This window comes from Phascolarctos cinereus, unplaced genomic scaffold, assembly GCF_003287225.1.
Source record: "Phascolarctos cinereus isolate Bilbo 61053 unplaced genomic scaffold, phaCin_HiC Scaffold_4;HRSCAF=312, whole genome shotgun sequence".
Taxonomy (NCBI): domain Eukaryota; kingdom Metazoa; phylum Chordata; class Mammalia; order Diprotodontia; family Phascolarctidae; genus Phascolarctos; species Phascolarctos cinereus.
In genome coordinates this window covers 317,115,972-317,142,750 of record NW_027555847.1, presented here as the reverse complement: position 1 = coordinate 317,142,750, position 26,779 = coordinate 317,115,972, and the positions used below count along the sequence as shown (strand labels likewise).

Sequence of the window (26,779 nt, the reverse complement as noted above, 5' to 3'; positions counted from 1 at the left end):
TCTCAGGTTTGCAGCTCTATTACCTTATTCTTTTATTTTTATAGGCCCCAGCAAATTGATATTTGCTCCCAAAACAGTGTTTGTGTCACACATGATATGGTATCTAAGTATTGAATCTAGATTGAGCCCAGAAAGATCTAGAGCAACTAAATTAATTTTTTTTATTTTTTAAATACAGATTTTTAAAAATTTATGTAACCTGAATTTCCCAATATAATCTTCCCCTCTTTCCATCCCAGAGAGAGATTACCTATAACAACGAGGAAGGAAAAGTCCAGGAAAAGTAACCTATATCAAAGAAATTAGATATTTGCTTCAGGAAAAGCAATTGGACACCTAAGTGGAGGACTTTATTATGGAGTGGGAAAAGACCAGGGGGCAAGAGAAACCAACCAGAAGATTACAGAAATAATAGAAGAGCAAAGTGATGAGAGCCTGCACCAGAGTGGTGGCTGAGTAGAGAGAGCCATTGTAAATGTTGTGAAGATAGAAACAAGAAGAGTTAGCAACATACTGGATATGTGGAGTGAGTGCAGGAGGAGTCCAGGATGACAGAGATTGTAAGCCTGTGTACCTGGGAGGATGGGAGTGCCTTAAGTCACAGGGAAATTTGGAAACAAGGAGAGTTTTGGGGAAAGATAATGAGTTTTGTTTTAGACATGTTGAGTTTGAGATTCTTATAGAAACCAATTTTAGATCTCCTAAAGGTGGTTCTGGTTACTTTACATCAGTTCACATAAATGAGTCCATAGTCATCTTCTCTTTTTTCTTACTAATTTATTTATTTTTAGTTTTCAACATTCATTTCCGCAAAATTTTGAGTTCCAAATTTTCTCCCCTTCTCACCCCTCCCCAGACAGCATGCATTCTAAATGCCTCTTCCCCTAATCTGCCCTTCCTGCTATCATCGCGCTCCCCGGCCCGTGCCCCCCCGCCCCCCCCCCCCCCCCCCCCCCCCCCCCCCCCCGTTCTCTTATACCCTTCTAATCAATTTTGTTTTGTTTTGGTGAGGCAAGTGGGGTTAAGTGACTTGCCCAGGGTCACATGGCTAGTAAGTGTCAAGTGTGTGAGGCCAGATTTGAGCTCAGGTCCTCCCAACTCCAAGGCCGGAGCTCTATCCATTGCGCCACCTAGCGGCCCCCATAGCCATCTTTTCTTAAAGAGCAGAAATATCCTCTCATGTTCATGGGCCATTACTTGTTTAGCCATTCTCAAATTAATGGTTGTCTACTTAAATCTGAACAAACTGTACACATGTATGTCTGACATATAGTAGAATATTTTTAAAAATTACTAATGGAATTGGAAACTTGTCATCAAACTTAAAATTTAAATCTATTCTTAATGATTGAAAATAAATTCCTGACATTGGATAGACTTTTTGTTTGACCATTTCCAAGTAGCTGTTTGCAATGTTTTGTGCTTTATAGTTTTTTTGTTTGTTTTTAACATTTTCATAATTTCTACCTTTTCAGACCACTAAAACCTTTTCTTGTTTCCTTTCTACACACACTAATATGAGTAAATATCCAGGTAATGATGTATTATTTGTGCATGTACAAGTGTATGTCGGAGGGGTGGGAGGAATTGCACTGTAACCATGTACTTATTTTGGTTTGGACTTAACTTGGGTAAAACAAAAGAGAAGTTTCTCTCCAAAATGAGAAGTGGTTCCATAATGGATCATCACTTATGGTTAACTTTGTGTTATACATGTTTAGATTTTTTACTACATTTAGTATTGTAAAAGTTCAGAATTTTCAGTAATATGTACTAAGTATATAAACATCACCACTTGACAAACATCAAACCATGTAAAATTTCTCAGGAACATAGTAAATCATGGTATCTCAGTTAAAACTGAATTTTCTTTGTTCAGTATACTTTTTTACCTAAACAGGGAAATTTTTTTCTTTTGTGGTCAAAGGCATTGATTTATATTTGTGTGTGAAAGAACTGAGGTTTGCAAGGAAACTGGAAATTCTTTAGGAGGAAAGAATCATCTCAGGTTTGGGGATGAACTTATTTGGGTTTGATGGTTACTTGAGGAAGGTAATAATTGTATTTTTAAACTTTTTTTTAAAGTCAGTTTGGGGTAAAGGACTTGCCCAGGGTCACACAGCTAGTAATTGTCAAGTGTTTGGTCTGAGGACAGATTTGAACTCAGGTCCTCTTGACTTCAGGGCCAGTGCTCTATCCACTGTGCTACCTAGCTGCCCCTAAACACTATTTTAAAAATCTAAATTACTACTACTGTTGAGTCCTCTGTTGGCAGCTTTTGTTGTCATTAGTTCTGTTAGCACTTACTAAATATAGCAGGAGGTTCCTTAGATTGAAAATTCTACCCAAAAAGACCATTAACATTTGAAACTTAATGATAGCTGTGAGGCTCTTCCTGTAGTAAGAGAAGTTGAACTATTTCTCAAGGAAAAAAGCAGGGAACTGTTGGTACTATCAAATTAAGTTTAATAGTCACTTAAAAAAACCAAAACCAAGCAGTATATAATAGATTTTCACAGTTTTATACACAATCCCCTTTTTCTATTCAGTGCATGTTGAAATGTTCATATTTGTTAATATTTGTTCTTAATTTAAAATGATTTTTTTATAGAAAATATTACTAGAAAAAAATGCTGCATAGTAATCAGTATTACCAAGTTGGAAGGCCTAACTTTGGTTTAATATGGTTTTGATTTAAATAACTAATACCTTAGCATATATATGCAAACTTTTCAAGTGTCTTTTTGTGTTTATTTCCGCAACTGAGAACTTAGAGTGAAATAGTTGAAAATTACTCAATATTCTCCACTTATACTGATTTTCATATGTTGCTTGTAAAACTGATTTTTTTTTACTCTAAATATTAGGCAGTTGTGAGGTGTTTTTGCTAAAAAAAAAAGTCTAAAATATTCAAGGTTCAGTGTTTGCAGTTGAGCATTCTAATTTGTTAATATTTATATTTACTAAGGACATCTTTGCTAGAGAAAGGCAGTGGATTATAACAGAAAGAATATTGGACTTGAAGTCAGGCAAGACCTGCCTGGGTTCAAAGTCTGCTTTTCACATTTAACTGTATGACTCTAGTGAAGTCACTTAACTCAGTTCCCTCTTATGCTAAGTGGTCAGTTAACACCCATTTTAAAGTGAGGTTTCTGTAAGAGAAAAAAGAGAAGGAATGAGTGTTTATATAAAATGCCTATTATATGCCAGGCACTGTGCTAAGCACTTTTATAAATATTATCCTCATGACAACCCTGCAAAGTAGGTGCCATTTTATAGTTCAGAAAACTGAGTTAGAGATTAAGTGACTTGCCCAGGGTCACATAGCTAGCAAGTGTCTGAGGGCAGATTTAAACTCAGGTCTTCCTCACTCCAGGCCCAGTGCTCTACCTATATTGTGCCACCAGCTGCCTAAGATGATATGTATAAATTGAAAACCTTAAAGTAGTATGTAAGTAGTGTTGAGGAGGATATTATATAATATTCATAAGTATGTCTCACATAATTTTGTTTAAATCATTAAAGTCAGTGTGGAAAAAGGCATCTGTTGATTTCTGTTGATTAATTTATCTAAGGCGATTTTTCCATTTTACGATTGAATTTGTATATAGAGATGAGAAGATAATTCAGATAAAAATATTTTCTACCATTTTTGGAAATTTAGGTTTCTGTAACATTGTTCCTTCTACCTATCTGAATATTCCTTCTCAGTCTCCTTTGTGGGATCTTCATGCCATTTACACTAAATGTGTTTCCCAAGGGTCTCTTGTGAGAACCCTCTTCTCACTTCTTCCCCTATACTAGCAGTCCTTAATCTGGGATCCAAAATTTTTTTAATGGTGGTAACTATATTCAATATAATTAGTTTTCTTTGTAATCCTATGTATTTCCTGTATTTTTAAAAAATATTATGTAAAGACTTCAAGACTGTCACAGAGTCCATGACAAAAAAAAGTTAAGACCCTCTGGTCTATATGGATTTTTTAAAATAAGCATTTATTAAGCACCTACTGTATGCTAGGCACAATGCTAAGAATTTTACAAATTTTATCTCCATTTATCCTCACAACAACCCTGGGAGGTAGGTGCTATTGTTATCATCCCCATTTTACAGTTGTGGAAACTGAAGCAGACAGAATTAAAGTGTCATGCCCAGGATCACAGACCTAGTGAATGTCTGAAACTGGATTTGAACTCTGGTCTTCCTGACTTCTAATTCAATTATCATCTCTATGCAGATGGTTTCTATTGCTTTGTAACCATCTATAGTCTCCCCTGAGTTACAGCCCTAGATCACTGAAGGCCTTTTAGGCATTTTATACTGGATATAACATAGACATCTAAAATTTAATGTGCTTAAAACAACTAATTTCTGCCCTACCCCCTTCCCAGTTTAATTATTAGTGACAGGTTACTTTCATCCTCCCAGTGAATCTTGTTGTCTAATCTTGTTTTGACTATTACAGCATATCTTGTGTAAATCCCCTTTCTCCAATCTCTCACTTCTCCCCACCTTCCAGTCCAGTTTCCGTGTAGCTGCCAAAGTGCTTTTCAGTCACCTTTATTTATAGTAACATGCAATGGTTCCCTTTCAAATGCAAAATCAAATTTAGGGTCCTCTGGTTTTTAATACCCTCCGCAGCCAGCCCCTTTATATTTTTTAATCTTTTACTCCTTTCTCTACCCCTATTTCCCTTCCCTTCACTACACTCTTTGATCCAACTTTACTGGCCTACTTTGCTGTTCCTCACACTAGATTCTGTATGCCTTTTCACTGGCTGTCTCCCATATTTGCAGTGCTTTTCCTTGTCATCTCTGTTAACTGACTTCCCAAGCTTCCTTCAAGACCCAGCTCATAACAGCCTTCTGCTGGGAGCCTTTGCTGGTCCTAAGCATCATCTATTCTGTATACAAGTGAAATATGTGTGGAGATTTACATGTTGTCTCCTCTATTAGAATGTGAGCTCTTTGAGGGCAGGAACTTCCTTTCTTAGTTTTTATAGTGCTTAGTATCATGCCTGACCCCTAGTAAACATTAATTTACATTTGAATTCAAATTAAATTTCCTTCTGATGGGCTACTTATTGGAAAGAGGAATGAGTCAGATTTTCTCAGCTTGATTACTACTGCTTGGAGTATATAGTTTGTACATGTAAATTTTATTTTGAACATTGTAGCAATAATAGAAGCTTCCCCAGTGAGTACAAACAGCTTCAGAGCAATGTTGCTCTCTCTTTCGACTATTATTTGGCTAGATCCTGATTAGTACAAATAATGAATTCCCTAGGGAGGTCTCATTATTCTAATTTGCACTACATATTCCAATTGGACTAGAGCCAGTTACCATATTTTTCTTGATTATGATTTTGAGTAGTGTGAATTTCAATACAGTCCCCACCAGAGGATTTATTATTCACACTAATAAGGAACTACTTGTAGTTCTAGAAATATTAGCTATTTCATTAATATAAAAATTAGCAGAGACAGCTACCCCTATTTGCAGTTGACATGATGCTGTTGAAATCCCCAGAGAATCAATAAAGAACATAAATAAGGAAATATTTTTAGCAAACATACACAGTAAATCCATAAAAATCATTGGAACTTTACAGATCTGCTAACCAAAACAAACAAGAAATGATAAGAAAAATTCATTCAAAATAACTACAGAGTATGTAAAACATCTAGGATTTAACCTATCAAAAGACATATAAGGTTTATAATAAATACAACTTTAAAAGTTTCTAGATATAAGGAAATGCTTAAATTTAGTGTTATACCAATCAAATTACTGAGGCAGTACTTTATATAACTAGATGATAATTTATTTGTAACAACAGAAAATGTCTAGAATCTCCAGGGTAATAGTGAAATATGTATCTCAAACTATATTTTAAGGGGCAGCTGGGTGGCACAGTAGATAGAGCACCAGCCGTGGAGTCAGGAGGACCTGAGTTCAAATCCAGCCTCATACACTTGACATTTACCAGCTGTGTGACCCTGGCAAGGCACTTAACCCCAACTGCTTCACCCCACCCCCCCAAAAAAAAACCCAACTATATTTTTAAAGTAGTATTCAAAACTTTTTGGTATTGGCTTAGAAAACAGTAAAGTAGATCAATAGAAAAGATGGCATAAGGAAGAAACAGAAGCACAATTCAAAACAGTTCATTGTTTAATAAATCCAAGAACATGAATTCCTGGGTAAAGGACTCCCTTTATGGGCGGAGAGGGGTGGGGGACTAACTGCTAACAAATCTGGCAAAAATTAGGGTTAGATGTCATCTTGTAAACTATGCCAAATAACTTCAAAAATTATGCAACCTGACTATTATAAAATGTCAGACCAGGGGCAGCTAGGTGGCGCGGTGGATAGAGCACTGGCCCTGAAGTTAGGAGGACCTAGTTCAAATCCAGCCTCAGACCAAACATTTGACACTTACTAGCTGTATGACCCTGGGCAAGTCACTTAACCCCAATTGCCTTTAAAAAAAAAAAGGAAACTAAAATGTCAGACCGTTAAACAAAATGAGAAGAGACAAGATCAGGGGTTTTGTTCATAGCAATTGCTAGGGGAATAATACTTAACCAGATGATGGATAAATTTTATAATATTTAAAATCAGTTAGTTTGGCTACATAAAATAAAGGGTTTCTCTACAAATAAATCAGTGAAGATAGAATTAGAAGGGATGGTAACTTGCGAGAAAATGTTTAAAATAGATATTAGTGATAAAAATTTAATAAATTGTGTTGACACTAAGTAGTAAAATCAAGAGTCATTCTCAAGTAAATTGATAAGCAGTTAAAGAACAAAGTTTTAGAGTAAGTATAAGCTGTGAATGACCATGTGATTGAGATATTTTCTAAATCACTAACAGTAAGAGAAATGCAAACTAAAATATTTGAGTTTTTACTTCATACCATGCAAACTGGGAATACTGCCAGAATGGGAACAGTTAGTGTTGGGTAGACAGTGAAAAAAGTCACATTGCAGCTATGAAGCATCACAACCATTTCTGGATTTTGGTTTGGAAAGGGAACTAAACTGTACATACCCGTTGACCCCGGAATCCCCATATGGGACATAAGGAAGTCAGATAGAAACAAAGGTCTAGTATACCAAAATGTTCATGCCAGTCCTCTTTTTTGAACTGGCAACAAAGTAGGTGGTATCCATGATGTATGGAATTGATGGAGGAAAAAAACATGGTATGTGAATGTAGTAGAATATTTTTGTCTAGTAAGAAAAGCTGAATAGGAATAACTTAAAAGTTGGAAGATTTATCAAGTGAAATAAGCAAACTCAAGAAGAGAAAGATACACAGTAACTACAACCATGTAAATGAAAAGAGTACCAGAAGAAATTTGAACTCTTAAGTATTCTGCTGCTTGGAGCGTATAGTTTGTATGTAATTAAGTAATGAAAAAAACCCAACAACTCCTATAGAAGATGAAATTTTTTCTCTTCATCTTACAAATGAATAAACCGAGCATAAGAAGCAAGTGATTTATCAGTAGTTACATATATAGAAATTGCTAGAAACAAGCACTGATCATCAGTGTTGTAACATGTAGAATTTCATTAAATCAGTAATATCAGAAGTAAAAACAGGGCTTCTGCTGGCTTCGAGACATCTTTTCAGCGTTCTTTGAATCAGTTAATTCTTCTTTGCTTTGATTTAGTAATCTCTCCATCCTTTCTAAGAACAAACAAACATGTTCAATTACCAGTGAAGGAATTATAGGGAGGTATTTCAGGCCTTTTTGTTGCTTCTATCTATTGTGTTTATATATTTTGGCAGTTAAACCAATTGATGGGTTACATCATTTTAGTCTTACATTTGTATAATAAGAGATAACATTCTTGAAAAGTGAGTCTAAAGTACAACACATACTTTTTTTTTATAGAAACCCACTGTTTATTCACATATGCCTAGATACCACTTGATCAAATTCCAGATTCAGTGAGGCCCCCATGTAAAATAAAGCAATATTACTCATAATATTTTTTTAAAATTATATATTTCAAAAGATGAGGGTTTTTTTTAATTGCCTATTTTTTTAAACAGGAAATTGAGAAAAAGAGAAGGATAGAAGAAGCCTACAAAAATGCTGTGACTGAACTTAAGAAAAAATCCCATTTTGGAGGACCAGATTATGAGGTAGGAATTTCGTTCTTTTTTTATACAGAAAAAATAAAGTCTCCCTGAAACTATTAACTTGGAAACTTCCTTTCCTACTGGATAGACTGTTGAATTCTATCGTTGCTCTTAAATGAGAACATTAATAGGGAATATCAAATTATTAAATTAAAACCTAGCCTTCCAAATTGATAACTTATTTTAAGGAACCAGTGCACGTTTAATGTTCTCTGACTGACAAGGAAAATTTTCTAACTTCATTTTTCACTTCCTTCAGAGAGATAGCATGGCTAAGTGCTGTGTTTGTAGTCAGAAGGACCTAGGTTCAAATTCTACCACAGACATTTCATAGCTTTGTGGTAGTGGCAAGTTTGGCCCTTGTGAGACTCTTAACAACTCCTCAAGACATAATATACTAAGTTAGACTTATTGCAATTTGTCAGTGGAAAACACTATCATGATAAAACCTCAGAGGGTTAATATGTTGACCTAGTCCGTTTGAGAATTTGTAGTTTTAGTAAAAATAGATCTCAGAAGATTTTTTCTTTATATTAGCTATTTATTTAATTTCAGATAGGGTTAACTATATGTGCTTTCTAACATAGTTTAATTTGCATGGTATAGCAAGAGTTCATCCTTTGCAAAAAAAAACCAAAAACCAAAAAAACAAATTTATGAAGGGAACTTGCCATTGGAAAGATTAATCTTCTTTTAGCTTATTGACCATTCTGTTGGGTTTTTTTTTAAATAGATGTAGAGGAAGGATTTTTAACTTGATCTGAATTTTAAGATATTTATGAAGTAATCATATGAGAGATTGTTCATAATGAACCACAATTTGCTGTTGCACAAGTACTCATGTTTGAAAATTATGCAAATCAATATAATCTCTTTTTGTCCTCAAACAGTTACCAAATTGACTCATTACGTTGTCTTCAGAAATTAATTTATAAAATGTTAGTAGCCAAAGTGTGTATTCTTCTGGTAAAATTAGAGGCATATTACATAAACTCCTATGTACCTGGAAATAACTAATGCTCAATTAATGTTTATTTCCTAAATTAGAAAAAATTTTGAGAGAAAAAAACATACTTGATCATTATAGAAAAGACCAAAAGGAACTAAATTAACCCTTAAGATAAAATTATTTGCAAATTTAACCTACAGCTTTTTTTTTAATAGAAGAAACAAAACTAATTGCTGTCTTTACAGTTCAAAATTTTTTTCTACTATATTAACTTTATTTTTATTTTAAAAATTCTACTGTGGAACCCACTGAGATGATTTGACTTTAACTATGATTTCACAAAATTTATAAAAAGTTTCCCATTGGTTCCTTCTGAAATGTGTAGTAACTATTAGTTAATGTTGTTTGCTAATTCAGTAGTAACATTTTTTTCCGTACTTCAGCAGTTTCAGTGCTTGTATTCTGAAGATCATTTTATCATAGGTTCTCATGACTTAAGTAGATTACTATATTAATTTAAGTACCTACACTTTGATTTTTAGCCCTTATAGAGCATTCACAGATTTTTTTTAGTAGTGTAGACCTAGAACAAATATAGTCCTTGTGTTTTGGAGTTAAAGAAGCTTCTTTCTGACTTAAAGTCTGTTTCTTTAAGGTCTTAAAACAATTATCCCTTTTAGCACACATAGTTACATAGACTGACCTTGATCTGTGATTTTTTTCTTTGATTGATTTTTAAGTGAGAAAAACATACAGTGTACATAGTCTTCTCAGAAGCAAATGAACCTATCAAGTCCTTGTCCTTGTTCATAGTGGGCCCCCAAAAAATTGTGTCTGGGTCATTGCCAGCGTCATGACAGTGAAGTAAAAAGATGTCACTATTAATGACCTCATTATGGTGCCATTTTACATTGACAGTATAGCAGACTATTTTTCCTTCTCTTCTCCCACCCTATCCCCATCCCCACCCCCACTCCTCACCTCTTCATTGCTGCTGTGGCGCTTGAGGAAAATAACTGCCTAATGAGAATCTTAGAAGCTTTGTTAATGTACTGATAAAAGAATTTAGACAGCTGTCTAAATGAGCTATTCTAGATGTAGACACAGGACTCATCCCTATTTGGTATTTTATAGCGGTTTTTTGTTTGTTGTTTTTGTTTTTTGGTGAGAGCAGTTGGGGTTAAGTGACCGGGTCATACAGCTAGTGAGTGTTATGTGTCTGAGGCCAGATTTGAACTCAGGTCCTCATGACTTCAGGGCAGGTGCTCTATCCACCTAGCTGCCCCGGTATTTTATCATTTCAAGAAGCTTTGAAAATTTATCAAAGCTAAAAGGGAAGTTGTCTATTAAAATCAGCCCACAACAGATTGATTCTGTATAATGTGAATAAGGCTTTGATACTTCGTAATTCATCTCTAGTTGATTACCTAGGTCTAATCTCAATGTATTTAGAATTTCTCAACTACCTTCAAGGCCCAGTCCCCCTTCCCCCCATTCCTCCCCCCCAGCTTCATTAAAAGAAGATAATTCTGTTTCTGTATTGAAAATATCACTAATGTAACCTTCCTTATCTTTTCTATTTGCCAGTATCTATTTTTTTTCCACCAAAGACTTGTTCTTGGCCTGTGTTATTTTCATTAACAGCACATTTTGCCTTTGTTCATGTTATTCCTGCCGTTCCTTTGCTTGTGAAATTCTGTTTCTTAATTCATCTCTGATGCCATCTTTGGGAAGCCTTTCATGAATCTTCCTTCTTTATGTCAGTTAATAACCTTTGCCTCTTAGGTCTCATGTCGTACTTGGTTTTGTACTTCCTGTGATGCAATTATCATATATTAGTGTTTCCTAATTATCTCTACCTTAACCTAACTTTAAACTCTAAGCTGTATGAGGACACAAATTGTGTTTCATCAAAACTTCCTCTTTCTCCAAAAACTAAGATTTTCCATATAGCAAATACTTATTAAATTTTGGAATTTAATTATTTATAGAGAGCTGACCTTGGAGCCAGGAAGACCTTGATTCAGCTCCTGCGTTTGATACATACTAGCTGTGTGATACTGGGGAAGTTATTTAATGTCTCAGTGTTCTAGAAAATTAAGACTATAAATTGCAGAGAGGTGGCCAGCCTGCATTGATAGAGGAGACTTTCCTCATGTAGAAGCTTTCTGTACTAATGAAATCACGGTTCTAGTCTGTAGCTTTTACCTATTTCTAAGTTTTCTCCAAATCGCATGGAAAGTGATGTTCCACATATTTTTAAGCCCAACTGACCTCTTATTTAGATTCTCAGACCTATATCTTTTTTTCACTTATCTGTGATCTCTCACTCTTTTATCCCTCCCTCCGTCCTGACTTTATCTTCATTGTAGTCCAGACCCTAATCTTATACCCTTATTTTTTCAATTGTCTACCCACTATATTCTTTGCCTACATCCTCTCCAGTCAGTCTTACATTCTGCTTCACATTAATGTTTCTCTCAGACTACCTGAATTATGTAAAGACATTTAGGACCTTGCTTCTTTTCTTAAGCAGCTTCAATTTCTTCTCAATTGGTTTTTTTGCTTTCTGCCTCTTGACTTTAAAAAAAATTTTTTTTTTAAAGATATCATGTGTCTTCAGACTTGGAAAGTTTTACTTGTTCTTCTACATACTGACCTGTATATTTTCCTATCTTTCTTGGAGATATCATGGTTTAGGGACATGAGCTCTGGATTTGAAGTCAGTAAAGACCTGGTTTCAAATGCTGCCTTTTACCCTTACTAGCTGTGTGGCCATGGGCATATATAAGCTCTCTGAGTCTATTTCCTCATCTATCAAATGGTGATAATGCCTGTTGTGCCTATTTCACAGTGCTATTATTAGCAGTGAGTGAGATAATATGTTAGAGTACTTTGCAAATCTTAAAATGCTGTTTAAATATCAGTTTATTTCTCTTTTGCCTTTTGCTGCCAGAAATTCAAATATGGCTTGGATTAGATGTTAGATTGTAGGTATTTAATTATAGAAATACTGAAATGTGTTCCACACATTTTATTATCTGGATCGATGAAACATATAATGAAAAATGAAGGCATCATTCCCCAACCCTAACTAAATTTCTGTAATCTAAACTTTCTTCGATTCTTACTCATCGTATTTACTCAGAGTGCTAAGGCATCTCAGCGTCACAGAATCCAGATTTCACAGGTACTTCAGGGGCCAGCTAGTCACGGCCAGCCCTGGTGAAGAACCCTCTCTATGATATATCCTACAAGTGCTAGTTAAGCTATTGAAGGGTTGCCTTCCAGAGTGTGGGAATGTACTGCTTCCCCACTCTTCCATTTTTGAAGTTATTTGGAAGTTATTTGGAAACTTCCTGCTTAGCCTAGATTTTCTTCTTTCCAAATTCTGTTTTGAGTCTTATGTGATGATACTTATTTAGTTATACTGTAGGTCTACTTTCAAGCAGATTTCTCCCGGTTCTGCCCCTGGGGCCAACTTAAGCAAATCAATCCCTCTTCTGCATCCAGCCCTTCAGGTACTTGAGGCTGGTCCTCATGTGTGTCATCTGTTTTTTTCACCTGCTTTCTCTCTGCCATATAACCATGGTTGTAGCATCTCCAAGCTAAATATCCCTTCACCTCTCATATAGCACAAATTTTGAGGCCTTTTGCCATTCTGGTTGCCTTCCTCTAGAAACTATACAATTTATCAAAGTTTTTCTTAACCTGTAATTTTCAGAATTGAAAACTACCAGGGTAAGACTTCAGGGGAAGTCCTATTCCTTATACCTAAAATGTCTGTCTTGTATAATTCAACTCAGTTGAATTTGGATTCCACTAAACCTCCTAGATTTTTTTCAGATAAACTAATATCTAACCATGGCTCCTCCATCTTATATTTGTGAGGTCTTTTTTTTTTAACTAAAATATAAGACTATACATTTGATTTTATTAGATTTGACTCAGTCTTGTCACCTGTCAATCTTTTTTTAATCTTGATTACATCATCTGGGGAGTTACCTATCTCTTCTACCTTTGTGTCACCAGAAAATTTGATGAATATAGCATCTTACCTAAATCATTGATGGAAAGGTTAACCAGCAGAAGGCCAAGCACAGATCGTTGGTGCATTTTACTGCATAACCTTCTTCCAAGTTAATGTGTCATTAATGGTTACTCATCATCCAATTACAATCCATTTAAGTGTACTATTACCTGTGTGTCTTCATCTTGTCCACAAAAAATGACAGTTCTATATCAGATGAACTGCTGAAGTCCTGGTAAACTGTGTCTGTAGCATTTTCCTGATCTACCATGCTAGTAATCCTATCCAGAAAGGAAATAAGCTTAATGCAGTATGATATGTTCTTAATGAAGCCATGCTGGTCCTTTGTGATTACTTTCTTTTCTTTGTGTTCACTCATCTATTTAATAATACATTCTAGAATTTAAACATTACCAGGAATTTAAATCGAGCTGAGTGTCCTTTAGTTCACAGTTTATATTCTCGTCTTCTTTTTGAAAATTAGGACATCTGCTTTTCTCCATTTGTGTGGCATCATGTCCATTCCCCATGATCTTTCAGATATCATTGCCAGTGGTTCAACTATTGTTTACTAGTTCTTTAAATATTTAAAGATGAAATTCAGCTGGGCCAGATGACTTGAACTCACTGAGAGTAGCTAGGTGGTATTCTCTTAACATCTTAACCTGCTGTCTTTCAGATATTTTTGTTCAGTATTTTCAGGTACAAAGATCACACTCGTTGGCAGAGAAAATAGAAGTTAAATAAGAATTGAGCATCTCTTTCTTCTCTTATCAGTTATTCCATGTGTTCTTCTGCATGGTCATGCTATTCCTTCTTTGGTTTATAAAATCATTTTTGTTTTCCAAAGCTTTCACACTAGCTTTAGTTTATTCTGAGCTTATCTCTTTTGACATTGTTAGAGAACATATGATGTTAAAAAAAATTAATCTTGTTTACTTCACCTGCTTTTATATGTCTTTAAAACCTTAGTAGGTTGATAAGTTCCTTACACATCCACATTGGTCTCTTTATACAATTCCCCTTATACAATGATTTCTCTTTATGTCTTCAGAATTTGATTCTTAAGAACTTTTTCCCAAAGGATTAGACATAACAAATGAAACTAAAAGATATTTTCTTGAAAAAACTAACAAAATTGGTAAACCTTAAGCTAACCTTAATTTAAAAGAAAAGAGGAAAATAAAATTGAAAATATGAAAAACAAAGGTAAAATAACATCATAAAAGAAATAAATTATCAGAATCTACAATACACAGCTCAATGCCTATAAAACTCACGATTCAAAAGAAATGGTGCTTTATCTACTGAAAGATAAAATACACACATTGAAAAAAAACCACAGATATATCTTAAAAAGATAAGGGAACTAGCTATAAAGAATCAATGAAAAATAAACAGTTCTTAGGAGAATTCTTTTTTTTTTTTAATAAGGCAATTGGGGTTAAGTGACTTGCCCAGGGGCACATAGCTATTAAGTGTCAAGTGTTTGGTCTGAGGACACATTTGAACTCAGGTCCTCCTGACTTCAGGGCTGGTGCTCTGTCCACTGCGCCACCTAGCTGCACCCAGGAGAATTCTCTGATCCTTAATAGAGTTTAAAAGAATTGATAACTTATACTATACATTCTCAAAAATTGAAAAGGAAAACATTTTGCTAAGCTCCTTGTGTAAAGCAAATATAAATAGAGAAGGATAAAGCTAAGAAAGAACTGTGGAGAGATGTCATTAATACATAGATTCAAATATTTTAAATGAAATCCTGACAAAAAGAGAATCTTAAATTCTTTCTGGGCTGACTTTTCTATAAACTTTTATTCACGTGGAACCCTCCCTAGCTCTCCACCTTTAGACATCTGTATTCCCCAACATTTGCAGACATATCAAACTATGTTAGGCTTTCTTCGACATTACAAATTCTGTGATGGAAGGCTCACTGACTCCTATGATGCATATCATTTCCACTCCAGCATCCATTTCCTTCCTGTTGCTCAGAATGATCAACAATAGATTTCTCCCTTTTTTGTTGGTCCACCTTTTGAAGGATGTGGTTATTATTTAGGCTAGTCAAGAAATTATAAGGTGCTGTGGTTTTGGCAGAGGAAGCACTAGTTACAGTAATTGGCCTGATAGTTGAAGTTCCCCATAGCTACTTTATCATGATTTTGTGCCTGGATTATGATGTGTTGCCTATCCTTTTTCTACTTTCTGTCCAGGTGGCCCATAGGCACCTTTATATATACTTTATAACACAGTCACTTTTGTTTCAATCTCCCTGGTTTTGTTCATGCTAATTCTTTTGACCTGTATCCTTTCAAGATTAACTCAGACTACCTTATTCTTTGCCCATGTGAGCTTCCTGATCTAGTTCACAGTCATTTTCTCTTCCTCTGAACTCCCAAAGCACATAACTATTTGTATTATTTAGCATTTAATCAAATAGAGTTTTTAACTCGGTATATTGTTGTTTTTTTTTAATTTTCAACCAAATTATAAGCTTCTTGAAGGCAAAGAATTTAGTGTGTATAACTTAATATCCCCCACAATTTGTGAGCATTGTGAGCAGTACATACTGGTCTCTAATAAATACTTGAATGAATGACTATAGAATTATGACTTTTACATATGGTGCATTGTAAGAAATTGTTATTTAAGTGTAACTGATGGCATAAGTCAGATCTCAATAGAGTAAGATTGGAGTTGAAGCTCTACGGCACAGAATGTTGCTAATGTATGCTTAATTGTGCTCTTTCTTTTTCCTGTGTGTTGGAAATAGGAAGGTCCAAATAGTCTGATAAATGAGGAAGAATTCTTTGATGCTGTTGAAGCTGCTCTTGACAGACAAGATAAAATAGAAGAACAGGTATTTTTAATATAATTTTAAAGTGAATATTAATATTACAAGCATGCTTTCCTGTATGCAGAAAGTTTGTTACAGTATTGTTATTTGAAACCAATGGTTCTGTTCAAGTCAAGAATGAACTTGGCCTGCATTAATGATTTGAGCTTAAAAATCTTTCAGAAAAATGTCCTTGTTTTCCTTTCAGTTCCAATATAGCAGATAAGAAAAAACTGGGGTCTTTCTTTACAAGGCCAGGTTATGACTGAAGCAGCATATTAGGGATGGGGTGAGAGGTAGAGTCTGATTTTCTTTCTTCACTACAGCTAAGCATAATCTGCCATAGTGGGTAACTTTACTGTAACCCTACACTGTTAATTTCTTTCTACCTTCCCAGTTCTCACAGGAAATAGACAAACACAGCACATTTAGATCCATTATAGCTGATAAGATTCCATTTCCCTGGTGATTCACAGAAAACTGTAGGAAAGAGGGACTAAATATGTAAAACAGTCTTATTTCATAGATAGTAATTTGCCTAATACTTTCATCCTAATTTTCAAGAGATATTGATATAATAATAAATTAGAATTTTGGATACTTTATCTTCTGTTAAAATGTTTGGGTGAAAATAAAATAATAGGTCATTTCCATTAGTAAAATAAAACTATATTGAATCTAAGTTGTTGTAGGGTTCTTTTTTTTGTTTCATCAAATATTTTATATTGAAGGTTACTTAAAATAGTATCAGGCTTTGGAATTTTTTGGTGTCATTTCATCATAATGCTGTCTTATCATAATAGAATTTGATCTGTAGTATTTTTGAAAAATACAGCCAGAAGGGGCAACTAGGTAGCACAGTGGATAGAGCACTGGCCCTGGAGTCAGGAGGACCTGAGTTCAAATTTGGCCTCAGACACTTAATACTTAACTAGCTGAGTGACCCTGGCCCTGGAGTCAGGAGGACCTGAGTTCAAATTTGGCCTCAGACACTTAATACTTAACTAGCTGAGTGACCTGGTCCAAGTCACTTAACTACATTGCCTAGACAAAAAAGAAAAATACAGCCAGGGAGTATAAAATTACTTTCATTAAGTCATATATAATTATTGATAGGCATTGTGTTATAAGGGATATAAAGAGCTAGCCTCAGAGTTAGGAGGACTAGGTTCAAGGATTGCCTCTGACACATTTGGCAGTGTTGAATCTGGACAAGTCACTTAACTTCTTAGTGACCTCTAGCAATTGTGAAACATGAAAAACTGCAAAAGAATGGCTACTTGTCTTTCTTAGAGGGAATTTCCTTACTGGGAGTTTCCTATACCAAGGCAATCACAAGTCTGTTTGGAATGTGTTTTGTGTGTATGCGTATACACACACTACCAATATGTATGACATGCATACTTAACATCAGAGTAAATAGGAACAGGATTATTCTGCTTCTCCCCCTTTAAACATATTCTAGTCCATTGTTCTGTCAGTATTATGCATTTAGTTTCAAAATCAAAACAGAAGGGCAGGTGTGTGGCACAGTGGATAGAGCACCGGCCCTGAAGTCAGGAGGACCCGAGTTCAAATCTGCCCTTAGACCAAACACTTGACACTTACTAGCTAAGTGACCCTGGGCAAGTCACTTAACCCCAATTGCCTTAAAAAAAAACCACTTCTGTTTTGGGGCAGCTAGGTGGTGCAGTGGATAGAGCTCTGGCCTTGGAGTCAGGAGGACCTGAGTTCAAATCCAGGCTCAGACACATGACACTAGCTGTGTGACCCTGGGCAAGTCACTTAACCCCAATTGCCTCACCCCCCAAAAAAAAAAATCAAAACAGAAATAATGTTGAGTGTGTCTTTTACTTAGTAATAATCTGATAGGAAAATGGCCTTCATTTTAAAATAAGCAGCACTCCCCTTTCCCCCTCCAAAAAACTTTATAGTTTTGTAATAATCACATAAACTAGTAGGTCTTTGATAGCTGAAATCAGTCTTTCTTTTATACTGTATTACTGAAGCCTTTATTTTTTCATACTGAATGTCTTATTTCAGTCCTTGTCACTCTTTCCATTCCCTTTCGGCTTTTCCTTACCCTTATTCTCTCCATTAGCTCTAACCATTGCAATAGTCTCTCACTTGATCTGCCTGCCATTCATTCTCCGTTCTCTAATTTATCCTTTACACAAATTGTAATTCCTAAAGCACAGATGTTGTTACCATGTCACTTTTCTCTCCATTTCCTCTAGGATAAAATACAGAAACCTTTATCATTCAAAGACCTTCATGCTCTAGCTCCATATAATGGAGAGATTAGACATCACTCACCATCATACTCGGTACTTGAGCCCAACCAGACTGTGTGCTCTTCCCTGTACCTGGCATTCCATCTCTTACCTGCATACCTTTGCATAGACCTTAACATCAGACCTGGAACATTTTCCATATTTCTACATCTTGAAACCCTAGTTCCCTTCAAGGCTTAGCTCAAATGCCAAGTTCTTTCAGAGTCCTTTTTAGAATTCCTCAGATGTTAGTGCTGTACCCAGCCTGTCCCATGACATCCATCACTGTGTATTTTGTGTATGTCCTACATTTACTTTTTTTTTTTACAATTTATTTAATATTTAGTGTCCACAAGGCTACATATTAACACACATTACTGAATTAGTAAAACAAGGTATGGTACCTTCCTTCAGAAAGTATAGTCATTTATTTCCTATGTATGACCTTAGGCAAGTTACTCTGAGCCTCATTTCCCTTAGATGTAGAATGGAGATGATTTAATTAAACCATTTTGTAGGATCTTATTTGATTTAGAGCTAGAATCATCTGAACCAGCCCCCTCATCATAGTAGATGAACTCTTTGTACTTATCTGTGACCCTCACTAGATTATATGCTTCTTAAGAGGCAGAAACTGCTCACTTGTTGTAGCTGTATCCCAGTGCCTAGCACACTGCCTGGCACACAGTTGGCAATTAACACATGGCTGTTGATTTTTGCTTTTTATGTGAATTCATTAGCTTTATTTCCATCAATGGAATCTGAAATATAACATTTCTTTTAACCGTGGCTGATCTCATGCTACCTCAGTCCAGCAGTAGTGCAGCTGTCCTCTTTCACCACTAGAAGGCATATGTATGCCACTTTTGAGATACACTTTCATGGATGTATTTTAACTGCTTCAGTAGTTAAAAGCGTAAGATATTTGGCAAGTACATATTTGTTATTTTAGTTAACATATATAGATCTATGATGGCCCTCATCTGTAAAAGTAAGGAATATATTTGTACTACCACCAAGTGTTACTATATTTAAGTAGTCCTTTTATTAAAGGTTGATATCGCTATATTCTTTGATATCCTTGTAATTTAAAACTGGCCTGTGTTTCTCCTCTGAATGGTGTTTTTGTAGCCAAAATCCATATATTTTAGGTTGAGATGGTTGCATGGGGTCACTTAAAGGTTAAGTGACCTCCCAAGGGTCACATAGTCAATCTGTAGCAGAGGCAGGACTTAAAACCCTGGTCTTCCTTACTCTGAGGCCAGCTCTCTGCCCATTACATCATGCTCTTTTTTACTAATGAGGAAACTGAGTCCCAGAAAAGTAAAGTGACTTGCTGTGCCTTGGTCAGAAATAGCAGACTGAGGACTCTACGCTAGATCTTTCATCCCTTCAGTCCAGTGTTCTTTTCATTATACATTTTCTCACTATAAAATAAAAGCCTACAGTTAAAAACCAATTAATATTCACTCACATTTGATCACATCATGTCTGATAGCATAGGTAGTGTAAGTATCATGAGAAAACTAAAGCTCAGAAGGGTTAAATAGAAGATGTTGAGCAAATTAGAGAGAAAATTAAAGTAGTGAAAAGAAAATGACTACCCCATGGATTAAGGCATTGATGGCTCTATGAGTTGGTGAGTTAGTGGCAGAATAAGCTGCTATGAAATGTTACGATTTGGCAAAATAAAAGAGGGACATTGATAATTTTTCCCATGTTTTGTGTATTTATAAATACTGAGTGTTCAATAACTAGTAATTATAGATTGGATCTATTCTTGAGCTGTAAAATATTTTAAAAATATTCTCATCTTTCTCCCCCCAGTCACAGAGTGAAAAGAGCAGATTGCACTGGCCTACATCCCTCCCACCATCTAGTGATGTTTATTCTTCTGTGGGTACTCATAGATTTGCCCAACAGGTAAGACAAGCTGACTTTAGAATTTACAGAAAGCTGTACCATATAATTTTGTTGTTGTTTACAGAAATAGCTTTTGAAAATCGTATAGATTTTATACTGTGATTTGCAAATCTTCCTAAATAAGCAAAGCCAATTTATCACCTATTTTTTCATTTCAAAAATTATTTAAGAAAATTATTTCCATTTGTTGTACTCTATATCTTTGCCATTTTCATCTCTCTGTTCTTTCTCTGTACCAAACAAATAAATAAAAAAACTTCTAAACATCTTTTTCTGTTTTTTTTTAAATTAAAAAATAAGAGATTGGCCAGCTTAATCAGAAATATAAAACAGACAAACTTTATCAGTGCTCATCATCATCAGGGTTAAGTGACATTTTTCTATGTACTGGAAAAGTTACATTCTTTTTAAAACAATATTTGAGCAAAATACATAATAGGTACATGAAGTCAGCACTTTTTGCTGTGCTTATTTCGTATGGTGCTTTGTTTTTCCTTTTCTTTATCTTGTGTTTGGAAGTTGGTACTGAATGCTCTATTGTGCCTTTGTTCTGATTACTTGGTTTTTTCTTTGTCTGTCTCTGGTAGCCCTATAGTCGCTCTTCCTCCATGTCTTCCATTGATCTAGTCAGTGCCTCTGACGATGTTCACAGATTCAGCGCACAGGTACTGTACAAATGCATGGAGTGAACTTGAGTTATGTGCTATGTTTCTTCCTACTTTTCCTAGTTCCTGGAATTCTTTGGGTTAGGTCACTTGGTTTTTTAGTTCTAAATCATTAACAAGAAGCAATAAAAAGGCATTCTTTGTCTACTAAACAGTTGTTCTTCCATGCATGCTTGTACTCTTTTGACCTCTTGGAGCTCCATGAGCAAAGAATTTGAACGTTTTTCTTTTAATATGTTATGTGGCAGCTATACCTTCAGATAGGACATCACATTTCTAATGGAGGAGGTGTTACACAGGACTAAATAATACCAATTTGGTAAAAGAGAGTCTATGGTAATATAGTTGAATTGTAGCTCCTGTAATAGCTTCAAAACTATATTTTGAAGAAGGAAGTGACTTTTTTGCTATCTCCAGTTCTTCAGCTTCTCACTCATGGTCATTCTAGCACTGCACAACTGTTATGACAGCTTACATTTTATTTATACTAGTTATTTTTAAAATACTAAATCAATAAATTGACGTTCTAACATATGTAATCATGGGATCAGAGTTAGAGTTCAACCTATCTAGTCCAACTCTTTCATTTTACAGATAAAGCAAACTGACACTCATATATGTATAGGTTTTTTCCAATATGTTTGAAAATAATGACTTTTGAAGTTGGGAATTTAAGAAGGAGCTAGTAGCTTAAATGTGTATAACTGAAGTATAATTGACATGCATGATCATTATTTTGATGATGTTCCCCTTTTGCCATGTGACGGTTTTTTGTCTTTATTCAAGGGTTCATATATCTTGACCGTTTTTAAAAAGGCCTCACTCCATACTGTCAGTTGCTACTTATTAGTTAGTGATGGTGTATATTTACAAAGAGACACAGACCACAATTAGCTGCCGGGTTTTGAGTATGTCATTATTATTCCACTAAAATATTGCCAGTTGTAATCAAATATGGACAATATGATCCAAAATAAATTTTCTAACAGATTACATTTCTTTTATGCATGTACTCACAGACAGGTTTATAAACTACTGCTTTTCCTTCTCCCTTTTGGAGGGGAACAGGGTGAAGTGGGAGGGATGGAGAAAACTCCAAGGAAAAGAACATTGAAAAGATCAATTATAATTTTTTTTACTTAATAATCCCATCTCATACACTAACCTCTGCAAACACAAGGAGAGGGTACGTTGTCTTCCTTCCTTCTTCCTTCCTTCCTCCTTCCTTCCTTCCTTCCTTCTTCCTTCCTTCCTTTTCTCTTTCTCTCTTCCCAAAAAAATTTGCTGCTGTTTTGTTTTGGATAACATCGATTAGCAAGAATTAGGTAAATTGAGGTGCTTTTTTTGGTTCAAATTGAACTTAAAATAATAGAAAAATTATAATGATTGATAACTTATTAGCAGCCATATAGAACAGCTTTAATGAGCGTTTGTTAACTATCTGAGATTGGTTGGGAGATGGATAGCTGTTGAAAAGGTCCAAAGCATTGAACTGTCAGGAAACTGGGAAAAAGTGACAAAATGGCATACCCATGATATGTTTCACCTGACTGGTAATACCAAGTGTTTCTGGTGAACTAGCTGCTATTGCTGTTGTGGCTCCAATACCTAAGTAAGCCCATTAGCTTTGTGATTTCTCATAACCACCATAGACCATATCTCTGTTCGTGGCCAGTTGTCTTGTAAAACACCGGGCCTAAGGAGGCAACAAGCATATATTAAGCACTTAGTATATGCAGAAACATATAGTGAGACACAGAAAATAATCAGTAAATGTTGAATGAGCAATTTCTACTGCAAATTTCCATTGTGAATCCAGTAACACTACTAGAAAAATTTAGTTATCTACTCTAATAAATATGTAGTTGGTAAAATTATCTTAGATATTTCATGGCAATTCTCTCAGAGTTTTTATAATTTCTTTTGGTGTATACACTGTTATATCTGTACTACAGTTAAAATTTACCATTTATGATATCATATAGTACTGAATAAATATTTCTTTTTATGGGCCAGTGAAATAATTTTGGAGAGGTAATGTTAATGAAAAATACCTATATATATATTTTGTAAGTTTCCTAGTATTCAGGAAAACTTAACTTTTGGCATAGTATGAAACAGATTTTCCATTTAGTTATAATTTCACACTTAAGTCACATTTATGTCAGTTTTTCTTCTGTGGAATTGGAGCAAGAAGTGAAATTTAGAACTGATAGCTTTTTTTAAAAAAATGTTTAAGCTTTTTTTTTTATTACATATTAGTCCCCCAGAACTTCTCAGTGTTTGCTAGGATCAATTTTGTTCTATGTAGCTCTTATAGAAAAGCATAAATAAATCTAATCATAAATCACCCACATTCCTACCTTTGCTGGTATTTTGAACTTGTTTTTATGTCTACTATATTTTCTATATATACATATAAAAAAATGAGTAGATTTTCCATATATCCATAACAAATCAGTGACAAAGTTAGAACCCAAGAAATATTATTCTTAGTATCCTAAGCCTACCTTATGTTAATAAAAAAACAGCTAAAAATCTTTAAGGTTCATTATCTTTCTCTCTACCCTCTTCCCTTTAAAAGTGTGAAAGCAGAAGCTGTGAAGAAGAGATGGAGGGTATAGAGGTGTTTGTCTGAGCACATGAAGGTAATGTGCTTAACATTGGAGTGTGACAAATTAGAGGTCTGCTGGAATGGTTCCTTTTCTTGTATTGGTAGCAGTGCCCAGGATGGGTCAGAGATTAGCGAGGAGCTTCTGGTGTCACGCGTTCAACTTTTTAGAAAGCTAAATCTATGCATTAAGTGCATTGCTTCCTTATTTAATTTTATTTATTACCAGAGAAAAGTTAATATTCCATAGATATTATGCCTTAGATTAAGTAAGCTTTTATTTGTTCGTAACTGATAAGATCTTGTTTTGGTTTCTGAAAATCTCTTAGGAGTTTGCTATGTGCCTGATAAAGAAAAAAATAATATAGAGAATAGCACTAAATTGTTGACCTCAACCATGCATGTTGTGGTTAACAAGCTCCTAAGTGAATTTGACTGCCCCATGAAGTTCATCAATATCTTGAGTTAACTTAGTATTGTTGATTAATACTGTTGTTGAAATTATTCTCCAGGGAAACTTCTAATTCAACATTATGTGATTATGAAAGTCTTATTAATGACTTGCTGAAGGAAACAAGAAGATGTAAACTCAGTTAATGTTTACTTGTTAGCAAGTCATGACAGCTATGATTGAGAAACTGAATCTTAGTTAAAAGGACCCCAAATGCCATTTCATTTTAGTGGAAATTGTGATTCTTTTTCACAACATCCCCCAAAGTAGTCATCCAACTTTCACATCAAAACCATAAGTAAGGGCACTTGCATTACCTTCCAAGGCACCTATTAAACTTTGGTATAGCTCTCGTTTTTAGAAAGATTTTTTCAGGGGCAGCTAGGTGGCACAGTGGATAGAACACCAGCCCTGAAGTCAGGAGGACCTGAGTTCAAATCCGGCCTCAGACCAAACACTTGACACTTACTAGCTGTGTGACCCTGAGCAAGTCACTTAACCCCAATTGCCTTAAAAAAAAAAAGATTTTTTTTTCCCCTTAAATTGAGCATAAATATGTCCCTCTACAACTTCTACCCATTCAACCCACATAATTAATAAGTTAGATACTTTACTGGCAATTGATTTATGCAGAGCCATTTGGCTCTCTAAGGCTAGGTAGAAGGTGTTTAATCTTTCTAGTTGACAGTCCTTCAAATATTTGAAAGCAGCAGTCATGTATCATCTTCTCCAGGCTTCTCGTCCCCAAGTCCATGTGTCCTTACAGGGCATATTCCCTAATGCTCCCACCATTCTAGTCACTCTTTGTATGTTTTCCACGTTGTTTTCTTTCAAAATAATCAGAAATAAGCATACTACTCAAGGTGTCACTTCACTACAGAATATAAAAGGATTGTCACTACTTATTTTCTGAATACTGGGCCTCCCTTAATGTATACAAAGAGCTCATTAGCCTTTTGGCTACTACAGTGAACTGTTGACTCATAATCTACTGAGCTTCCCAGGTCTTTTTCAGATGAATTTCTGTCTAGCCATACTTCTCCCATCTTATACTTGGGAAGATGTTGGGGTTTTTTTTCTTAACACAAATCTAGAACTTTTTACCCTTGCCTTTTAAAATTTCTTCTTATTAGATATAGCTAAATGTTTTGGCTAGTTAAGATCTTTCTGTATACTGTCACTACAGCTTTCTCATTTTTCTTAGTTTTGTTATTTCTAAATTTGATAAGCATTCCATTTATGTCTTCATCCAGATATTTTGTTAAAGACTTCCCTACATATTTTCACATTAAGCCATTAATGATTACTCTTTTTTCTAAATCTTAAAGTCATATCATCCCAAGAAAACTCTTAAAGTAACCAAACATTTTACTAACAAAAAGACCTGAAAACTGCCACAAAATTCTACTACTTATAGAGCAGAGGTGTACAGTAGTCCATTGAATAAGTTGACAACCAAATCAAGAAGGCTGTTTGGGGGTGGGATTTCATCTCCATTTGGTGCAGAGTCAAGTTAAATTCAAAATAAATAAAAATGAATATTACCTCTAATTTATTTAGTTGTAAGACCTGCTCCTACTGCAAATAATTAGTTTGTTGAGTTGTTTTTCATCAGTGTCATCAATAAGCTCTACTGAAGTTGAGGTGAAACCACAAAATTACTAGCACTCGGGCCCGGACAGTAGCCAGTTAACACCATTTCAGTGCTGACGCACAGTTCTTCTGAAATGGACATGTGTAAAAAGTGACTCATAGGGTACCTGAATAAGGATAACAAAAGAGTAGGAAGCAAAGAAAGCAGAAGCAACACTCAAAGGATGCAATAAAAAGAATTTTGAGTAATGTGTGCATGTAGGCTGCTGTGGTAAGAGCAACAGTAGATAAACTAATCTGACATGTGACTATCAGGAATGAAATAATTTTTTTTAGCTACCTCTTTCCTCCATGCAGAGTTCACGTCACTTGCTGTCAGCTCTGTTTCAAGTCAGATCAACTAGAATTATGATTTCTAAAGTTATGTTTATTGTAATAAATATATATTGACTACCAACAAACTAAAATTGTTGACTCTTGATATGATTGGTGCCGTTAGTTTTACCATCATTTTTATAATTGTCCCTCTGCAGCCTAGAGAGCCATCCCACTCTAATAAAGAATTTTAAAACAAGTCAGTAAAAAGACAGTTCAACAAAACCACTTGAATCTTTAGTATATGCAGTGTCCTGTACCCATATTCCTGTACCCCACCTCTACAAAGAAAGTTTGGAGATATATTTTCTCATCTCTTTTGTAGGAGTGAGCTTTAATTGATTGGTTCTTAACACCTGTTAGATAATGCTGAGTTACTGGTTCAGACAGTTAAAGTCTACAACAGAATCATCAGTAGTTGAAATGTAAGTGTGTTCAGGTGTTAATCATTAATAGGCATGAGCCAATAGAGTTACAACAGTCTTATAGCTAGGAAATAATTTAGTCCATTTATGTAGATTTTACCTATCCATTACTTTTGGACTTGGTCATCTCTAAGCTTTTCATTGTCTCTACTTTCTCACTGCCACTCACTTTTTTCCCTTTCCTTTCTTTTTTTTTTTTTTTTGGCTAGGCAGTAGGGTTAAGTGACTTGCCCAGGGTCAAACAGCTAGTAAGTGTCAAGTGTCTGAGGCCGGATTTGAACTCAGATCCTTTTGACTCCATGGCTAGTGCTCTATCCACTGTGCCACCTAGCTGCCCCTCCCCTCACTTTTCTGTTCCCTCCCTTGCAGCATGGCTTCTATCTTTTCCACCAGTGATCTATTTATTGATAAAGGTAATGCCCCTTTTTCAATTCTTGCCATTCTTGACCTCTGTAGTATATGACACAATTGATTTGGCTTTCCT

The 26,779-nt window shown here is 35.1% G+C and overlaps 1 protein-coding gene across 2 annotated transcripts in view; it reads left to right on the top strand.

Moving 5' to 3' along the window:
* CERT1 (ceramide transporter 1) overlaps nt 1–26,779 on the top strand; it is a 163,649-nt gene that overhangs the window by 109,230 nt on the left and 27,640 nt on the right. Inside the window, exons 8-11 of one of the 2 annotated variants that reach the window (XM_020998436.2) lie at nt 8,072–8,164; nt 15,917–16,003; nt 20,080–20,175; nt 20,763–20,840. In XM_020998436.2, coding sequence (XP_020854095.1) covers nt 8,072–8,164; nt 15,917–16,003; nt 20,080–20,175; nt 20,763–20,840 — 354 coding nt within the window. The remainder of the gene's footprint in view (nt 1–8,071; nt 8,165–15,916; nt 16,004–20,079; nt 20,176–20,762; nt 20,841–26,779) is intronic. The other variant, XM_020998435.2, reaches the window with a different exon arrangement.